Genomic DNA, 20,576 nt, shown 5'->3' on the forward strand with positions numbered 1-20,576 from the left:
GACATATCTGTTTGAATACGTCCCGATGTTTCTTGCAAATGTTTTCCGATATACTTTAGAGATTCTCGCTTGATTTCTCCTGAAGATCCATCCAAAACTATTCAAAGTTTCTTCAATGTCATTGGTTGAGCCTCATAGCCATGCGGTTAGGGGCCATTCATAAATCACGTAGACTTTTTAGGGGGAGGGTGGGGGCTTTCTGTCTCCGAGCGATGAAATTTTTCACAAGAATAGCTTCTGATTCTTAGCCACTCCGTGTTAAATTTCGTTCAATCGGTACAGCCGCCGGCTGAAGCCAGTGTCCGTGTCTTTTTAGCGGTTTTCCGGGATATCTATCCAATAGTTTATGTCGGGATTTTTACCGATAGTTTTCCGATGTTTCTCTTATTTTCCTCGCGGAACTTCGTCCGTAGCTTTCAGGATTCCATGAGGTTTTCAGAATTCTTCTTTGGATGTCCTTAATATTTCTTCTCGGGATTACTATTACCTAGAACTTTTTTCGAGATGTCTCATTTTTCTTAGGTTTTTCCTTAAGTCAAGACTTCTTCTATAACACTTTGCGGAGTTTCTCGCAAGCGTTTATTTGAATTCTCTCGAATATTTCTCCAGGAATTTCCTATAAGGTATTTCGTAAGTTATTTCAGGGAACATTCTGAGGAAAACCCGTAGAAGAATCCCTGCAATAACTTTGGGAGAAATCCTTAAGGGAGTATCCAGAATCTCGAGACAATTTCTAGTAAAGATTCCGGGAAGAATTTCGGGATTAATGCAGAGAATATCTGTAAAAAAATCTCAGGTAGATCACTGCAAGAAATCCGGAACAACTACAAGGAATAGCCTGCTCTGAAAGAATGCAAAAGAAGAATTGAATGAGAAATATCAGAAATAACTCCTGTGGAAATCCCAGAAGGCACTCTGGAAAAAAAAATCTTAGGAGAAAGTCCAAAGTAAAGAAGAAAAACTCTGAGAGACATCTCATGACCAACCTCGCAAAAACTTAAGAAATTCCTGTAGGAGACCAGGGAGAACATCCCAAAGCAATTGTTTGAAGATATCACAGGAAAAAAAATTAAAGAAATCTCTTGAGGAACTCTTGCAGTAAATTCGTAAAAACTCCTTCAGAAAACCTTGGCGGAACTTTAGTAGAAACCCCAGGAATAACTCCTTTAGCAACTCTGAAAAAAAATCTGGGAAGATCTTCTGGGGAAGTCTCAATAGGAACACCGGAAGGAATTGCGTAAAATTTCCATGAGGAATGCCGAAAGAAATTTCACGATTTATCCCGACAGAAATTCTTATATAGTATTCGGGATAAATTCTGATAGAAATCCAAAAAAGATTTCTTTGAGCAAAACACTGGAGGAACTCCGGGAAGAAATAGCATCCCCGTGAAAAACTCCAGGAGAAATCGGTTGGAATTCTGGAATCCTGGAAGGAATCCGGAAGTATTCCTTTCCGGAAAAAAATCAAAAAGAAATACCAAGAAAAATAGCGTCAAGAATGCGGAAGGAATTTTATAAGAAATCCTGTGAGACATTCCAGGAGCTATTTCTGAAGAAGTTAAAGAAAAAAACATGACGAAATTTCTGGAAAAAGTCCTTGTAGCGAAATTTCTATATGGATTTTTACTTCCAGGTTTTTATTCATGCGACCCAATGTTTTTTTTATCGGATTAAAATTTCCCTGAGTACTCAAAATATTCCCTGAGTATTCCAGGCTTTTCCCTGTTAAATAAAATTCCCTGATGATTCCCGGTTTTCCAGGTTTTTTCAGGTAGTAGACACCCTGGGTAGCTGTTGTGGGTAGTTTGGGTAGAGACATGAATAATTCGACAATGATTTTTCATAAGGGCCTAACTGACTTGATCGATTTCTCTTCATCGACCCTCTCCTCTTAAAGTTACAAGATGCAAGTAAGGTTGCACTTTTTGGCCATTAAACGCCAGGTTGGGATGCGATCTTGCGTCCAAACGTAAAAAAAGTTCAATCAAACTTGCATCACTGTGCTTGCATCTTGTCACTCTAATTTGAAGAAGAAAGAGTCGATGAAGAGAAATCGATCATGTTACTTTCGCCCTTATTTGAACTCAATCTAGAAATAGACGATCACGCTTAAACTGCTACACACCTCGCATTGTAACAGTTACTCACTGTGGAGCATCGCTGCAAATCAGGGAGAATGTGTGAAAATTACAACGTGCCCACACATCACTTGTTCATCGATTTCAAATCGGCGTATGATACAATCGATCGAGAACAGCTATGGCAGATTATGCACGAATACGGATTCCCGGATAAACTGATACGGTTGATCAAGGCGACGATGGATCGAGTGATGTGCGTAGTTCGAGTATCAGGGACACTCTCGAGTCCCTTCGAATCTCGCAGAGGGTTACGGCAAGGTGATGGTCTTTCGTGCTTGTTGTTCAACATTGCTTTGGAGGGTGTAATAAGAAGAGCGGGGATAAACACGAGTGGGACGATTTTCACGAAGTCCGTTCAGCTGCTTGGTTTCGCCGATGATATTGATATTATTGCTCGTAAATTTGAGACGATGGCGGAAACGTACATCCGACTAAAGAGTGAAGCCAGGCGAATCGGATTAGTCATTAATGTGTCGAAGACAAAGTACATGATGGCAAAGGGCTCCAGGGAGGAATCACCGCGCCCGCCATCCCGAATTCATATCGACGGTGATGAAATCGAGGCGGTTGAAGAATTCGTGTACTTGGGCTCACTGGTGACCGACGACAACGACACCAGCAGAGAAATTCAGAGGCGCATTGTGGCAGGAAATCGTGCCTACTTTGGACTCCGCAGAACTCTACGATCGAATAAAGTTCGCCGTAACACGAAGTTAACCATCTACAAAACGTTGATTAGACCGGTCGTCCTCTATGGGCACGAAACATGGACCCTACGTGCAGAGGACCAACGCGCCCTTCGAGTTTTCGAACGGAAGGTGTTGCGTACCATCTACGGCGGAGTGCAGATGGAAGACGGGACGTGGAGAAGGCGAATGAACCACGAGCTGCATCAGCTGCTGGGAGAACCAACCATCGTCCATACCGCGAAAATCGGGAGGCTACGGTGGGCGGGTCACGTCATCAGGATGTCGGATAGCAACCCGACTAAAATGGTTCTCGAGAGTCATCCGACCGGTACAAGAAGACGTGGAGTGCAGCGAGCTAGGTGGGTCGACCAAGTAGAGGACGATCTGCGGACCCTACGCAGAGTGCGGAACTGGAGACAAGCAGCCATGGACCGAGTGGAATGGAGGCGGCTACTATGTACAGCAGAGGCCACCCCGGCCTTAGCCTGACCGGTAAGGTAAGTAAGTGTGAAAATTATGTGTACGTCATACACGCAGCGAAAAAAACTAGCGAAATTCATCGAAATACCTTATGAAAATTTGCTATAACTAATTCTTATGGATGACATATTATATAAGAATCTATATATATATAAATGAGTTTGAAGTTGCTTTGAGGCAACAAAACTCAAGAACGGGTGGACCGATCAGCATGACTCTTGCATGGTTCGATTCGTATTCGTGGTGGCTGTGTTTATATGTAAAAAAAAGTTAGGATAATGAACTAAAATGTAAGAAAATAGACAAAATGCTGATTTTTCATGAGCTGGGAAGGAGATCAACACGATCGAAACGAAACCAATCTAGAGTGCGGTGCTATTTTGATCTCAACAGTTGTCAAACCACCGGAAGACGGCAAGACAAAGTTTGCCGGGACAGCTAGTACCTTATGAAAATTGATCGTGCTTGCTATGACAAATTTCATAAGATAGACTTATGAAAAGAACAAAAAAATCTTAAAATGATGCAGACTGGATTCGATCCATGAACGTCCGGATCACCGAGACCGTGTTTTATCCACACGGCTACCGACGCTTGAGAATTCCATGTTGCTAAACATGAATAAAAGCCAAGCTGTTAGACGATTTTACGTCATAGAGTGACCTGAATGAATTCCCGTGGGTTTCAACCAGGATTTATCCCGAGACCTCCACAAGCATTTCTCTCAAGTTGTACAGGAGATGTTGTCGCGGAATTTGGTGGTATCACATTTCCCGGATTGCCACTTCCCGGAATGCCATTTCCCGGAGTGACATTTCCCGGAATGACACATTTCCCGGAACGATCATTTTCCCGGAATGCCACTTCCCGGAATGATCATTTTCCCGGAATGCCATTTCCCGGAATACCATTTCCCGGAGTGACATTTCCCGGAATCACTATTTTTGCGGGTTTTAGAGAGCTAAGGTACTAGATCATTAAATTGGATGACTTAAATTCTAAGGACGGACATTGGGCAGCCTAGTCGAATAGTTTGATTTTGATATTGTGGATTTACCGGCTACTTGTATTCTACCGGTCGCTTCAGTATGCCCTCCAAAGTAGCCGTTTTAGAAAAAGAGTAACTTAAAAATGGCTTTAAACATTTTTATTGTATGCGCTAATCCTCGTTGCCACTAGCTACTTAGCGATATTCATTTTTTGACAATTAAGTTGATTTTTATATGAAAGCGGCTACTTTGTAAAGGCTATTTAAGTAACCGGTAGAATACAAGTAGCCGGTAAATCCACAATATGTGCTCGAGGTATGTGCACCTTGAAAGAACAGCCTATTTTCAAAAGAAGTAAAAATCTCTGATGGGAGAGTTTGTGATGTGGTCAGTATTACAGCATCATAGCATCCTAATTAAATGAATTGCTAATGTTGTATACATATACCTCGAAAGAACAGCCTATCTTTAAAAGAAGGAAAAATTTCTGATGAGAGAGTTAGTAGTATGTATATGCATTTATGATAATCAAACAATTCAACTCGGCTGCTATACTGTACTATTGGCGGTCACTCTACTAACTCTCCCATCAGAGATTTTTCCTTCTTTTAAAAATAGGCTGTTCTTTCGAGGTGTATACAGTTTCATAATAATACCATTTCATTAGGCTGCCCAGTGGTCGTCCTAGTAAAGCTGTGGTAGTTTGCTTCAAAATGATGGGTTAGTTGCATTTGTTGTTTTTTTGTATGGACTTTTCCATGGTGGATGAGGAGGTCTAAGGGCTTTCGACTAAAACATCTTCGATTTATCATGGACAACCGGCTGGTTGGTCCGATGAGAGCACGACAAACGAAGTCCTTCACGGACAACCGGATCGTTGGTCCAATGAGGACATGCCAATCAAATTCCCTCACGGACAACCATGACGGCACGATAGAAATAAAATCCACCATTTTATATATTAAAAGCTTGATAAAAGGCTCTTTAAATTATAAAGAAAAAAATAGGTATGTGGTATTTTTGTGCTAATCAAGTTTGCTGAGAATTATGATTGAATTCATTACCAGTTCAACTGCCAAGAAGATAACACGCAACTCACCACAAAAGTCATAAGACCTATAATGACATATTCGGCCTATTGACACTTTCGTTCTGATGTACCTCGGCTTAACATACTTCAGCCCTAATGATCGAACATCATTCCGGGAAATGTCACTCTGGAAAATGGCATTCCGCGAAATGTGTCATTCCGGGAAATGGCATTCCGGGAAAATGATCATTCCGGGAAGTGGCATTCCGGAAAATGGCATTCCGGGAAATGTGTCATTCCGGGAAATGTCACTCCGGGAAATGGCATTCCGGGAGATGGCATTCCGGGAAATGTGATACCACCCGGAATTTCTGTTAGAGTTTCTCTCGGGATTCCTCTTGAAGGAGTTATTCCTGGGATTCCTACTAAAGCTCCTTCAAGGGTTTTAAGGAGTTCTCTGCAGGATTTTTTTCCAAAGTTTCTGCTGTGATTTCTTCAAGAAATTTCAGATAGCTTTCTTCTAGTTTCTCTTTGGATTTCTACAGAATTTTCAGCTGGTATATTTCCCGAAGATACTCGCGGGATTTCTTTTGAGATCTCTCTCGGAGTTTCTCCCAGGACTTCTCTCAGAAGATTCCTTCCGGTTTTGATCCTGAATTGTCTCTCATAGTTTTTCAGAATTTATCCTGAACTTTCTGCATTTTTCAGATGTTATGGAGGATCTTCTAGGATTGCTGCAGGAGCTACCTACTTTTGGTATTTCTCATGGAGTTCGTCCCGTGATTTTTTTTTCAGATATTATCTACCTGCAGTGATCTACCTGAGATTTTGGAATTTCTTCAAAAATTGCACCCCAGTTCTTGCGTTTTTCTCGGAATATCTCCTGGGAAACCAACGAGATTTCTTGTAAGAAATTCTAGGAGAAATATCCGAAGGAATCCCGGTGAAATTTTGCGAAAATCTCCGCAAAGACTTATTGGAGAAATATAACAAAATGGCTTGTAATTTGTAGAAATTGACGAGAATTGTCCTTTCGGTCCATTTTCAATTTGATCCTCTACGTAAATGCAACGACCCTAAAGATCAGGTAGAAGTGAGGTTACGAGACGCCACTGGAGCTGACCAACTGTTATTGATGAACAGAGATCCTGAGTTACAGTGTGTGAGATTCCCCCGTTCCGGTTAGACTAGCTTTATGAAGCCACCTGGGTTCTTGGGGATGAGATCCATATCTCAGTATAGGCCCTAAGAAGGGATTGCCAAGAACATTGAACCTACGATGGGTATTAGAAGGTCGGCTCCAGAGGCACTGACTGACCATATTCAATTCCGTTTTACCAGAACTCGTCTGAGATCCAACATGAACCTTTCATTAGATCCATTCCTGGCTAGCTCATCAGCAATCTCGTTTCCCTCTAGACCCTTACGTATTACGTATCAACGCTGAGAATATTTCATTCATGCCAGGAGACTTCAGGAGACTCCAAAGATCTCAACCCTGGCCCGAGTTAAAGCTCCCTTTGCAACCTTTGTTGTGTATTTTTCCAGATCCTGAAACCCATGATTGGATCTCTTATGGTTGTGAGACAGCAATTCTAGTGTCTTGATCGCCGATGCTCGATTCAGGGATTGAATCAGGGAAGTGGATCTTTTACAGTTCGCTCATTTTATCGCTTAACTCTACAGTGAGCGAATCGTCCGTCTTTCGGAGGCTACCTACACCATTGGAGTGGTTCTTCAGAAGAGTTTTTTGGAGTTTGGTCACTACGACAGGCCTGGTAGCGAGTCACTATTTAGTGACTTGGTCACTTTTTTTGTCTAAGTCACTATTGTATTTTTTACGAATAATCAGACTTTGGCGACGAAATTGAACTCGCCCTAATATGGTGCTAACCTAACAATTATGACACATTTTCGCCTACTTTCCCCGATTCAGGCGAAACCAGCTGATTTTGTTATGAAAACATAAACAGCTGGTAGTTGCGAACAATAAGGATGAATGTAAACATCAGTGAACCAGCTGGTTCTGTTGTGTAAACATGACCAGCTGGTGGACCGAGAACAAAAGACCTTAATGGTAAATATTGAGACGGCCGGCGAAAACTGTCACATTATCGGGCGAATTGCAAAAACCCTGCGACTGAGATTGACAGCGAAATCGAAAGCGAAATATGAGTACGACGAAATTTATCGCACCGAAGTCTAAGTCGAAAAAAAAATCGCAATATAAAGTCACTATTTTCAAGACTTTTCAACTAAAGTCACTTTTTCTGTTAAAAAGTCACTATTTTCAACTATTTTCATCGTCTTGAAATCCTGTCAGTGAGTAGAACAAGAGTTGATCTAAAATAGTGTTTAAAGCTATGTGTTACTGAAAACAATAAAATGTCTAGTTTATAATGGTATGGTCGCAAATTCATTAATCGCCTTAATAGAGTAACAGTGTTATTTTTTTAACATATGATTCATGTGACTACACTTCAAACAGGAGTTTGTAGTGCTATTCTCGAAAATAAAAAAAATCTGATGTTTTTTTTCTATAAATTACAGGCAAAATTACCTTGGCATTTTTGGTACTCTTGAAACTTTTGGCTGAAAGCCTTGTGCTTCTTTATGTATAAATATTTAGAACAATCTGTATGAATTCATTGCAAGATTTTCCTGATGACATTATGGTGAAGTTCCTGGAAGAAATTTTGACAGATTTCGTGAGCTTGATAATTTTTTTTCAAAATATCTAACACATGCAGTCCCGAAAAAATGTGGTTTTTCAATCCCTGTATAATATTTGGAATATATTTTTACAGTACCCCTCAAATACTTTTTGAAAAAAATACATAAAAACAAGAATAACTCTGCATTCGTAAAATATATGTTGGTTAAAATCTTTCAGATATATCTCCGAGATGATATTTTCCAAAAAATTGCCGAAAAATATTTGATTTGTTTCAGGATACCGTAAAATAAACACTTTTTATTCAAAGAAAACTTTCTTCATGACATTTTCCAAAGAAAAATGGACAGTCCTCCCAAAACTACTCTACACTTTTTTCTTCCTAGAATAAACCCAATAATCAGTCGAGAACATCATTGTGCTGTGTCAGGCGCAATCGAATCAACATATTTTCTCTCGTATCCGTTTAGATCTGAGAAAAGAAAAGAGATAACTTATTGGACCAGAAAATGTTCGTAATGTTCAAATTTCATGCCAACACATTTTCTAGTTCAAGTTTTCCAACGATTTTGTTAAGAAATTTCACATTCACATTCCCTCAGACATCGCCACGAAATATGAAAATTTTAATAAAAATTTTCATTTTCATTCTTGGCAGAATTTTCTCCGAGAATTTTATCAATCCCTCAAAGATGTTCCCCTGAATTCTGTCTACAAGTACGAAAAAATACCTGGCAATTATATTCATAGAAATCTATTCAGTAAATCGTTCAATAACTTGAACAAAAATTATTGCAAATTGGCTGCATTTTTCGAAACCAATAAAAAATGTTTTGTTGTAAATCAATAGAATTTTGATTGTTTATGAATAGTTCTACTATTGGAATAAGTAGTTAGTAGTTGGGTTAATCTTATAAAGTCACAATCATATTCTAAAAAATCATTGCATTATATTCATCTAATTCCGTTTGTCCCGAGTTCGTCGAAAACCGATGGTGCTCTAGTAGAGCGACCATGGGAAGAACAGGGTTAATGTTGATCAGCACATCTATTGACGATCAGCCACATGCTCATCTGTGCCCATTTAGTTGCACTTTTTTTGCTAGGAAATTGAATATACATGCTAGTTTATACAATTTTTAAAATGAGTGAAAGTTTTTTCTTCACTCAGGAAAATTACCTCATACTTAATGGCAAATATCCATGTGTCAAACCACATCCAAAGTATATGCAACAAATACCCGATTACGCAGGCAAATTAGCGCATGAATAGTATGTGCTCTAAATTGTATGAGTCGCTGCTGTATGGTGCCTCATCAAAAGTATGAGTCGCACTAATGGAAAACATTTTGTTTACCCCCATTGCAAAAATCCATGTCCCGGACACATAGAAGGAATGAAGATTTTTTTCCCAGTGTTGAAAATGTTCATTATGCGATACTCCAGGGTTTTCTGAATCAAGTTCGTCCAACAATTTTAAATCACTAAACATTCATGTTTGTGCCAAAAGTAACTATTTAGTCACTTTTTTGCTATCTGTAAGTCACTATTTGGTCACTATTTTCGAGAAATTGGTCACTAAATTAACTATTTTGACCATCAGATGTTGCTACCAGCCCTGCTACGAGTGTATTCTCTATGCTTTCACACATTCTATTCCATGATTTTCGTTTGGCGGTTCGTTTGGTGCGGTTGAATTCCCTACGCGCAATTCTTCTAAGCTTCTCAAGGGTTTTATTCCACCATATGGAATATCTCTGCTCAAACTAGGGTATCGCACCACTTGGGCGGTGGCTTCTATATTCGTCTGTTTTCCACTATAACTCAGTCAATTTTGAACCAATTGACTTGAAATGTTGTACACTGGAAGATACTATGCCTATCTCACCACATTCCAAAAGTTGTGTCAATTGGTTCAAATTTGACTGAGTTATAGTGGAAAACAGACGAATATAGAAGCCACGCCCAAGTGGCGCGATTCCCTAGTTAATTTAGTTGGACAATTCTTTTGGTAGGCGTTAGGGATTTTGTTCTCAATGGAATGGAGGTTTCCGCTATTGTCCGTACGACGATTGTCCGACTTTGGATGCTGTGGATCTTCAGGATGTCGTTTGGCCCGCCAGTTTCGACTCACCTCCTTTGTCCGGTTTAGATATCTTTGATTTGGTACTACTAGATCAGGGGGTCGCATGTAAGCTTCGAGCTTTTTCCTTTAGAGTCTTCATGATGCTTTTGGGGTGAGATTTACTGACTTCGCTCGAACCGGAGGCTTCCTCAGATTGCTCTTGGGTCGGCTTGGCGGTAGCGGCAGTCGGCTGATCTGTAATCTTCCTAACGTGTATTTCATCAAATCGGTAGTTGAGAGTGTGTTTAGATTGGACATGAATGTCTGTTAGAGTGGATCGTTTCACAATACGTCAATTAGTTATTGAAATGTCATTTTGGCTTCCTATGATACCCTTAATACAATCGTCGTCATAGTTAGTGCTCTGTGGGAAGAATACTCGGATCATGTTTGGCCGTGGAATCGCCGCTTCATCCATTGCCAAAAGCGCTGCACCTTCCCAGGGTGTCATGAATGGGGAAATTCTCGTCAGTCACTCAGCAGTCTTTCAATCCTTACAGATTGGAACCATGTAAACGGACTTGTAGATAAGGTTGTTGAATTTGGGTTTTATCGGCTCGCTTCGCTGGTGAACTACTCTGAGCAGAAGTGCTTCTTGTAGAAGGTCTAGCAGGGCTGTATTGAGTTAGGTGATGGGAAAATCTTGTCCAAAAACGTTTTTCTGAGGCGCACGGTTTGAGGGCATTTGGGCGCCTTATCTCGGATCCAGATAGTTGGATGGACCTTTGGTTTCCGTAGAACCCTTATTGTTGTTTTCGGATCCTTTGCTATTTGCTGAAGATTCTTGGGGGTTGATGATGATCCTTATGCCATTATCCTCGTTATCTTCCATGTCCATCAAGTTGGAGTCGGTTGATGCGGGGTGTTGTAGATCTGGACCAGTAGTTTTGTAGAAACGTGTGTACCTGGGCTGGGACCTCCCAAACTATGTAGACACATAGGGCTTCTTCAAAATTATAAACAAAAGCCATATTGATCAATTCTTGTGATGTAATGTAACAGCTTACAGATCCTTCGCATCAGTACAAACCGCCAGATATTCCGAAAGAACTATTACCAGCAGCTGCCAGATCCTGCTGCCGTAAATCGGCCGGATCGTGCCCCCTCTCCAGGTGCGCCTTGAGTCCGCAGTTGTATCGGAAAGCCCTGCTACAGATGTGGCACGCGTACGGTCGTTCCTCGGTGTGAACACGCTGGTGCACCCGGTTGGCTTCCTTCGACTTGAACCGCTTGCCGCACACATTGCACTCGAAGTTCCGCGCATCGGAATGCACCGAGGCGTGCTTGTCCAGCTTGGCTCTAGAATTGGATGGGTAGATAAGGACATGATCGTCAACAACCATGTTACAGAGAGCTTACTTCCGGTAGAAACCCTTGCCGCAGACTTTGCAAAAGTGCTTCAGTTCTCCATGGCTGGCCATGTGGGTGCGCAGGGCACTCATCGAGCGGAAGATGGCGGCACACACGCTGCACATAATCTTCACATCCTTGCCGCAGCCGATTTCGTGCGCGTGGCGATGCTGAGTGTCGAAGAACTTCTTGTCGCAGCCTTCGCGGCGACAGGCGACCGTCCGAATGCCTGAAAAGGATCGATCAATAAAGTAATCCGATCGAAGCTAGTACAGCTCCTAATCGAAGCGTGTACAGCTTCCAACTGAATCCAGCTGTGTATCGAAGCCGCAACAGTTTCCTACCGAAACTGGTTCAGCCAATTGACTCACCTTTGTGTCTGTTCATATGCAACGTCCACTGGTGTTCGGTAGTGAATGTTTCCGGGCACTGATCACATGCGTAATTGGTTTTCTTATTCTTTTTCGGTTTCCGAGGTTTTGATTCTTTTGATACCGAATTTGCCGGTGCCGAATCGGAACCATCGTCTGGTCCGGATTCAGAATGATTCGATGTAGGATGGTCAACGTTGGACTTTTTGCGCGGGGGTTTGTCTTTTGATTTGACATTTCTTCGTTTTTTGGGTTTGTCGCTGGGAAGATCTTCGATAGGGACAGGTGGAATGCTCGGTTCAGGTGCCGTTTCTTTCGGCGATGTTTCGGGATAGGTGAGCCAGTTCCTAGTTTATATAAAGTTTAGATGTGTGAATGACGTTAATCATTTGAATTAATTTTCAAACTTACATTTCGCATAACTTTTCCGGACTATCGAATACCGTTTCGATGGTGTTCTCCGTCGGTGGCACCACCGAAACCGGTTCCATGCTTTCTTCGTCAGTATCATCCTGAAATCCTGTCTCTTCAACATCTGAATCAAATTTATGAATTGGCGACCCAGAAATCTTACTAGCTTTTTCGTCGTTTACTTCCACCAGTAAAAGCATCGAATCCCGCCGCGAGGGTTCAACCGTATTCGAAACCTTTTTTTCCGCCAACAGTTCCTTCGAACGAGCCAAAGCCGCCAGGCACGACTTCTTGAACTCGTGGAACATCTCAAACATCTTCTTACACTCTAGGCAGCAGTCCGGACTTTCGGAAAACGCGGCCAGTTTCCGTACACCTAAAACATAGGTGATCATTTTCCGCGTGATGGTAGCTTGATCTCCGCTAATCGACTTGAGACAAAATTGACAGCGAGGCTGGTCGAAGTTCCGATCTGGCTGCCCGAATGGATCCCCGATTGGTTCCAAAGGCTCCACCTTAACTTCACCCAGTGGTTTCGACTCCAGTGGATTTAGCTCGTGCTTCTGTTCCTCTTCCTGTTTGATTTCGGCGTCGATGACCGAGGTTCCGTCTGTTAAGGGTTGGAAAACGTTGATTAATGGACAGTAGATGTCAATACCTTGGTTAGGTGGCATACCTTGAACGAACATTTCAAGATGATCGTTGGATGACCCTGGAAGTTCCGATTTCTTCGGATTGGAATGAGATTTCCTGGTATACCTGGGCATATTATAGCTGGCTTGCACTATTCACATATGTGTATTCGATATACCACGCTTCACGTTAGATTACAAATTGTTGCAATGCTTATGTTCAGAGATACGATGATGTGTAAATGGAGTAGTATATACAATAGTTGAAGGATACTTACGATATTACTTCCAAATTACTACCAGTGTCAGTACAGTCGTTTCACAGATATGGAAAGTCCACAGTTACGAGTTCATAGAGCAATAGATTCTTTCCAGTATACAAATTGTTAAAATTTACAGTTTTTTCGAATAAGAGATAGAACCGCAAGACGCCAAAACATTGAATCGAACGAACGATGTCAACAAACACATAATTTCCACAAACATGATCCAAAGAGGATCGATGACATTTTGTTTACACTGCTTTGTTTGCTGTGTGAACTGTCAAGTAATATTTGTTTGGCTCCGAGCAAAGAAACATCTTTATTGTTTTACAACCACTCCACTACAAGATTATAACAAATCTGAACTAAGTCAAACTTTTTTCAGGAACGCCTCAATTTGATCGTAAAAAGGACAAACGATGAAATAAGACTGATGTGTCAGTCTTGTAAAGCATTTTGTGCGAGTAGGTTGCATTTTATTCAAGAGATGTTGCTGTTCGGCCGATAGATTCCACCGGTTCGGATTGCAAGAATGTTCTTCCGGACGCTACACCGAGATCAAACATCTTTTCAGAGCTACTAGAGGCGCCTCAGGAAAACGTTGCCACTCAGGAAGGAGACAGCTGGAATCAGCTACAGTGATATGGACAGAAGTGCGAAGGTCGGGATTATACTGAAAGACGTTCCCACTGTCCGACTCACTACAGCGCAGCTAGACTGTCTACAAGAAGCACTTCTGCTCAGAGTAGTTCAACAGCGAAACAAACCGAAAAACCGTCGTCGGGAAATCGACTTATTCGCAGCTTTATGAAAAGGAGTACCGTAAGGTTGCCATTCACCGCTCATGCTCCATTCACCGCTCGTTCCATACGTTTTGAATATAAATCGTATGAAACGAGCGGCGAATGGAGCAAGAGCAGTGAATAACGACCTCACGGTACCCGCGAAGAAAGCATGGCCATCATTAGTCCTGCTCAATGAAGTACATTGAACATGGTCGAAGTTGCTGCATCCTACTCTTCCCCATTTGTGGACGAATAGGTAAGAGCAGGATACCGCAACTCCGACCATGTTCAACCTATTTCATTGAACAGGACTATTGATGTCTTGGTCGACCATATGCTCGGCATTCCATTTTCACATGACTATCATCCAAGAGTGTGGTCTTGTCCACCAAGAACACAAGTGACGATAGGGTCTCTCTTCTCATCGAGGAAAACAGAGCTCTACACACAGTAGCCAACATGGATCTCCCTCCGCTTGCAAAGGTCCACTGGCTTGGAGACAGAAGTTAGCGTTCAGTACCGCCGAAAATCGACAATCAAGCAAAAAACAGCTGTAACTGTTTTCCATCTTGGAGTCGGACTAGGAGTATCCAGCGATTTCCCGCCGGTCAGCATGAGTCTTTCTCCACAGTGCTCAGTTTTCTCTGCCGAAGCAGCAGCAGCCTTCATCGCTTCTACTACTCTATCTGACCGCCCAATCTTGGTTCTGGTCGATTCTACAAGCGTTGTATCGGCGCATAAATCTGATATATCGATCGAAACACCCCTGGATCGAGGGTATCGCCAGCTGAAACAGTGTTCACATGTGGATCTCTGAACTCTGCGGTGTCCCAGGAAATGAAAACGCCGATCCTCTCGCAGGATCTGGTCACGCCCGTGAACGACACTCCGACAGCATCCCGCTCATGGATCTTAAACGATTGATCAAATCCTTATTCCGTCAGCGCTGGGGTGATCTGTGGAACCAATCAAGAACAACTTTCCTGAGAAAGATAAAAACACGGTTGAACCATGGACTGATTTGCCAACGCACAAAGAGCATGTGTCTCATCTACGAAGGCCAACGTCGACTCCACGATATCGCTGACAACATTGGGAAAGTCCTACGGGACGATTCAGATACCATCAGAACACTGAAGGGCAAACGATGAAAGGACGACGAATTGTCAGTCTTGTAGAGTATTTGGTGTATTTTGCCTGCTTTTTTGCTATTTAAGCATACTGGTTTAGAATGCAGAAACATCTTTCCTTACACTACTCCACATGAAAATCCATCATCAAGCATCTACGCAGGTGTACATAAGCACACAGGAAAATAATCAAATACAAAAGGCTTCTTCAAAACGATCGCTACAACAAATGACAGCTTATACCACATTAACAAACCATATGTTAAAGATTCTACCTTAGACGTCTAAGATCTCCCGGATCTTCGTGCCCCTTCTCCAGGTGCGCCTTGAGACCGCAGTTATATCTGAATGTCTGGTTACATATGTGGCAAACGTACGGTCGCTCCTCGGGTGTGAACCCGCTGGTGCAATCGGTTGGCTTCGTGCGATTTGAAGCGTTTTCCACAAATTTTGCACTCGAAGTTACGGGCATCGGAATGGACCGCGATATGCTTGATCAGCTTATCTCTACGAATGCGTAAAACAAGACGATTAACATCGATTAACGCCATTCGAAGACAAAAGAATCTTACTCTCGGTAGAATCCTCTCCCGCACACGTTGCATAAGAACTTCGGCTCTCCGTGGCGTGTCATGTGCAATCGCAAGGCCGATTGACTACCGTACACGGCGGCACAAATGTTGCACAGGTGTTTCTCACGTTGACCAACCTCCGTTTTCACCTGAAGCTCAGGATTTTTTCTTGGCCGTCCACGTTTTCTTTTGAACGGTATCCCAGATGCAGGTTCATCATCTCCCACCACATTCGAAACACTCTTCTCAGTCACACAAACACACTTCGATTTCTTTTGGATCCTTGATTTTTTTCTTGGACGTCCACGCTTTCTTTTCATGGGGCATCGATCATGTGCCCCACACACAGGTTCTTCCTCTCTCACAACCTTCTTCTCAGTCAGCAGACTCCACGATTGAGCCAACGTCGCCAAACAGGACATTTTGAACTCATGGAACATTTCGAACATCTGCTTGCAACGCGGACAACAATCCAAGTCTTTCGAAGAGGCGACCGACTTGTTAGAGCCCAGCACAAATTCGACCTTTTCCCGACTGATAATTGCCGAACCTTCACTGCTAAGTTCGCTAAGCAATTGCAGACAAAATTGACAGCGAGTTTTATCGGAACTGACCTGGTATTTCCGATCATCATCATCATCATCGTGTGATTTTGCTTCCGTTAGTTCAAGCTGAGGTTCGAGCAGTTCAATCTTGACATCCACGTGTTCCGGTTCCGGGAGGGAGGTCAGTTTGAATTCCGGCCAAAATTCCTGTCCGAGGGCGGCTGAATGCGGTACACTTTCGTCTGAAATTTGTTAGATTATAATGATTTTCACTAGGATTCTGCACTGAATACTGAGTCGATGTTATACCTGGAGCATCCATTTCGTGTTGATCGTCCTTTGTTCGAAGCGATCCCTGTTTGCGTCTAATCCTCTTTACAAAAAAGCTAAAAGACGAAATTTAAATTCTTAATGTTTGAATGTATGTTGATTAATTGAAACTTTTATTTCATGAAAAATGTGAGAAGTATTAGAATATCTTCTCTTTTTACGACTGTATTTTACATTTGTCTAGCAGTTGTATCAAATCTGGGTCCATACCTGTTCAAGGGGAGTGACACTAGTTTTGACAAGCCGATATATCAAAAAAAAAAAGCCGAAAACAATCGCCAGAACCCGAAAAAGTGTTGTTGGTTTTTTTACGGCTTTTTTAAGGACAGACTTGTTAGAATCCCAAAATGGCCGCCACAATGGCCGACTTTGGCACCTACTCACGATTTCGAAAGCACAAATCTCTTCGTAAACAATATCAGCGCACCTGAGCTTCTTATTTTAGGCTTATTACAAGTGAGCAAGAACAGAATAAAAAAATGCACAGTTGTTTGAGGCTTGCTTCTTGAGATTTGTGCGTCTGAAGTTCTGATGCACTGCTGAAGCGGGATTTCAAGACGTTTGTCCTTAATATGTTTTGGCTTAGAAAAACTACCTAGCTCAACGAATACGACTGGGCATTTTATAAACGGGAATAATGTCAATGAATAATCAAGATCTTTCGATAATTCTCATCAACCCATAACTTGAGTAAGTCACCTTGAAATGGTAAGTTATGGTGTAAGAACTACCAAATAATGTTTTGAATCTCATATTTTCCTGCATCTATGTGTAGATGCAGGGAGATTTCAAAATCAAAAATTATTTACGTGTGGTATGTGCAACATCTACACTTAAGTTTGATACACGCGGAAATCTCTGATTGATCGAGAGAATATCGAGAAAATAAATTTGTATTGCGGTAAAATAGAAAAAATCCAACGGGGTTGCGGTGGTTTCCACCGCCGTAGTCCTACCGCAAATGTCAAAATGCTCGGTGCACGCTAAGAAGCATTCACTCAGGGGGTTGCTATGAAATTCAAAAATAATGATTTTTTTTAGTTTTCGGTTTATATTATAGCAATTAATGCTGCAATATGTAAATTGTTTTTATACTACATTAGGTGTAGTTCCTGCACTTTTGAATGCAGTTAAAACGCCATTGAACATAATTTAATTTTTTGCCAATTTCTTTTAGTTGCAAGGTTGTGTGCATACTTTTTAAAGTGTGCAGTGGTTTGACGTTTGCGGAACAGGTCTTCTTTGTCTTCTTTACTCCGCCAGGTTGGATGATTTCTCTGAACAAGCAATAATATCCACGCGTATTTTCGAGCGATGTATCAATTTTTGGACGTAACTTTACTCGACTATATCGTTTTATCACACTCACGATGTATACCTTGATTAGTACACTGAAAGCAGCTTTGTAGTTAAATTTACTACAATGGGGGTTACAATTAACAGACTCGCACCAACGTTTTTCAACCGAAGTGACTTCATGTTTATTATAAGAAGAAATGTAGTATTTTTTACTGTTCTTCTGAGTTTCTCTTAAGATTGTTGTCTCTACTATTGAATATACCATACATCAGTTAAATATACAACAGAAGTTGTTTATTTTGACTACCGAAGATTTACTGCAGCGTGGCAGTATGTTTGTAATATTACATTGTAATTTTGAACCAACAAGTTTTATTTAAAATCATTTTATTTTATGTTTAAAACACAGAAAAGATACAAATATCTACAACATAAATAAAAAAGCATAAAGCGCTGGCACGATTGTCCGATGCTAGTAAAGGAACACTTGAAAAACATAATTAGCTGGGGTACGAGTTAGTTTGCAGAGGCTTGCAGCCGTTTTTGGGATTCTCTCAAGGTTGTGCCGGGAATTTTTAGGAGCTGTTTTATAGCAACAATCCTGAAAAGAACACAACCTCTAGTAAATTTATTCATTTCAAAGAATAATGTAAACTTACCGTGAGAGACTAAAAATACTCTTGGGGGAAGATTCAAAAATTACGTCCATCGTTTTTCGGGATTTCTAGACCCCCCTCCCCCCTCTGTCACGCAATTTCCCTATACCCAATACACGTACTGTCACACATTTCTAGACCCCCCCCCCTCCCCCAAATGTTGGACGTAATTTTTGAACGTTCCCTGGTCAGCTCGGAATATCATTAACAGCATCAGCATCTGAAAGCGGCAAAGTCTGAATAGCATAAAGTTATATTTTTGTGAATTATCGACTTACCTTCACTAACCTTTTGGTTTTTTAGGTGGGTGGCGATTAATAACACTGTTTTGCACAATCGTTTTTGATTAAAAAAGTCGCAAAAAGTTTTTTTTTTTATAGCTAAAACAAACAAGTATTTGTCGGTCAACAAACACCTGACTACATTAACAGTAAAATTAACCACAAAATAACTTCGGTTATATTTCGTTGGTATAATATATTCAATACTACTACAAACATGGTAAAATCGAGAGTGTAACATCATTGAACCATGCATTACTATTATCTTTACCACGAGCATAGTAGTTTTTGCTATCAAAAGTGCTCATGCTAAGTAGGTATTTTGAAAACACTGCGTGGTTATTTTGCCAGAGAATCACAATGAAAAATAAGTTCAAAACAACCATTTGTCAGTCAATTTCCCTAATTTTATGGTGCTTTTAACCAAATTTTATGCTTGTGAATTCAACAACACATTTCTCGTTTAAAGTACAATGAAATTGATTTCAGTGTACCGGAAGATGTCAACAAACCCGTTCTACCAGATACCTGGGGGAATGGAACTTCCTTTGCTGATCTAAAAACTCCGCATTTATCCGTTGCCAACCTGAGGATTGCGGACTGAAATTTGACAGCAGCCAGGCTGCTGCCAAACCTCCAAAATGATCAGAGTGTGCCTGGATACAAGTTTGGTTTGCTTAGTCACGCTAAAACAAGTGAAACATTTAATGACACACAAACTTTACCGTCAGATACGAAAACGTTTAAAACGTTTTATCTGTGAGAAAATGATGTATGAAACTTACCTAAAATTTGTAAATTATTCTTCCAAGCCCATAATGACAAAGTCAGCTGAATATACGTTTTATTGTAGCTTTTGCTGTAATCGATATGTTTGAGCCTTGGTTTAAACGTTGTGTGAAGTAGTTTATGCGTGCACTTCGAAATTGATCTCCATAGAGATAAGAAGCTTTACAACGGGGAGCACTGAAAGAAAGAGTACGTGCTCAAATTGAATGACCAAAAAAGTTGAGTCCGCATCCCTCAGTTGCCAACCACTGCTAATAGAACATCGGTTAAACGCAGTTAACGATGGATAGCAGCGAATAAAAACAAATGTTTCCGCATAGCAAAGGAAGTACAATTCCCCCTACCAGATTAATACGTAGAACCTGCTTTATATTCAGCTTGTATATTCTAACTCGGAGAAATCATAGACGTCTGTATCTTCGTTTGTGGTGAAATATCCGTGAGGTAAAATGAATACCTCTCAATCAACGAATCTTGGTTAACATGTGTGTTCACGATTTCCCTCATGTTCAATTCGATCAGATGCTATCCATCGGAAATGCAGACTGTTAATAATTACCTTTTTTAACTCGTTTCGAGTTCAGAACCAATTTAATTTTCGTAATGTTTCTCTTGCTTCTCGTTTCTGCTTCGATTGGTTCTCTTTATGAACGGCGGCCTTTATCATTGAGGAGTCCACTCCGTTCCTCCTGAAAATGATTAAACTATGTATTGTGTACAATAAAATCACACTCGTAAACTTCTGGATTTGACAGCTTCCATGAATAATATTAATCTGTAATGAGGATGGCTTACTCGGTTACTGTTGGAAGTACTTTTAAAAACCTACTGTTCTTTCGTTATCGCCTTTGGTGAGGAACAAGTGATTTTGACCTGATGAATCTACGAAGGACTTAAATAATGAATTGAAAATTGTTTCATCGCTGTTAGTTGCAAAACTAACGACAAAACGAATGAGCCGATGTAAACAAAAACTGAACAACTTCCATAAACAATTTAATGTCCATTTGCCAGTACGCAACCAGTGAGCAG

General features: G+C 41.1%; 3 protein-coding genes across 5 annotated transcripts in view; all 3 read right to left on the reverse strand.

Annotated features, from left to right (window-relative positions):
- LOC109432273 (xaa-Pro dipeptidase) overlaps positions 1-20,576 on the reverse strand; it is a 757,159-nt gene that overhangs the window by 478,205 nt on the left and 258,378 nt on the right. The gene's annotated exons all lie outside the window — the stretch shown is intronic.
- LOC115267777 (zinc finger protein Gfi-1b-like) lies at positions 11,103-13,200 on the reverse strand. Its single transcript, XM_062855644.1, has 6 exons — positions 13,173-13,200; positions 12,939-13,107; positions 12,263-12,872; positions 11,852-12,198; positions 11,490-11,709; positions 11,103-11,429 (listed from the first exon to the last, which is right to left on the reverse strand). Exons 2-6 carry the CDS (start codon positions 13,027-13,029, stop codon positions 11,150-11,152), a joined length of 1,548 nt encoding a protein of 515 aa, XP_062711628.1. The 5' UTR covers positions 13,030-13,107; positions 13,173-13,200; the 3' UTR covers positions 11,103-11,149.
- On the reverse strand, positions 13,448-20,511 carry LOC115267796 (zinc finger protein weckle). Of its 2 annotated transcripts, none has more exons than XM_029875114.2 (5): positions 20,374-20,511; positions 20,104-20,233; positions 16,499-16,575; positions 15,645-16,431; positions 13,448-15,579 (listed from the first exon to the last, which is right to left on the reverse strand). In XM_029875114.2, exons 3-5 carry the CDS (start codon positions 16,509-16,511, stop codon positions 15,429-15,431), a joined length of 951 nt encoding a protein of 316 aa, XP_029730974.2. In that variant the 5' UTR covers positions 16,512-16,575; positions 20,104-20,233; positions 20,374-20,511; the 3' UTR covers positions 13,448-15,428. The 2 variants fall into 2 exon arrangements, with proteins under 2 accessions (XP_029730974.2, XP_029730972.2); XM_029875112.2 differs by having other exon boundaries at positions 20,340-20,424.

This window comes from Aedes albopictus, chromosome 3, assembly GCF_035046485.1.
Source record: "Aedes albopictus strain Foshan chromosome 3, AalbF5, whole genome shotgun sequence".
Classification (NCBI taxonomy): Eukaryota; Metazoa; Arthropoda; class Insecta; order Diptera; family Culicidae; genus Aedes; species Aedes albopictus.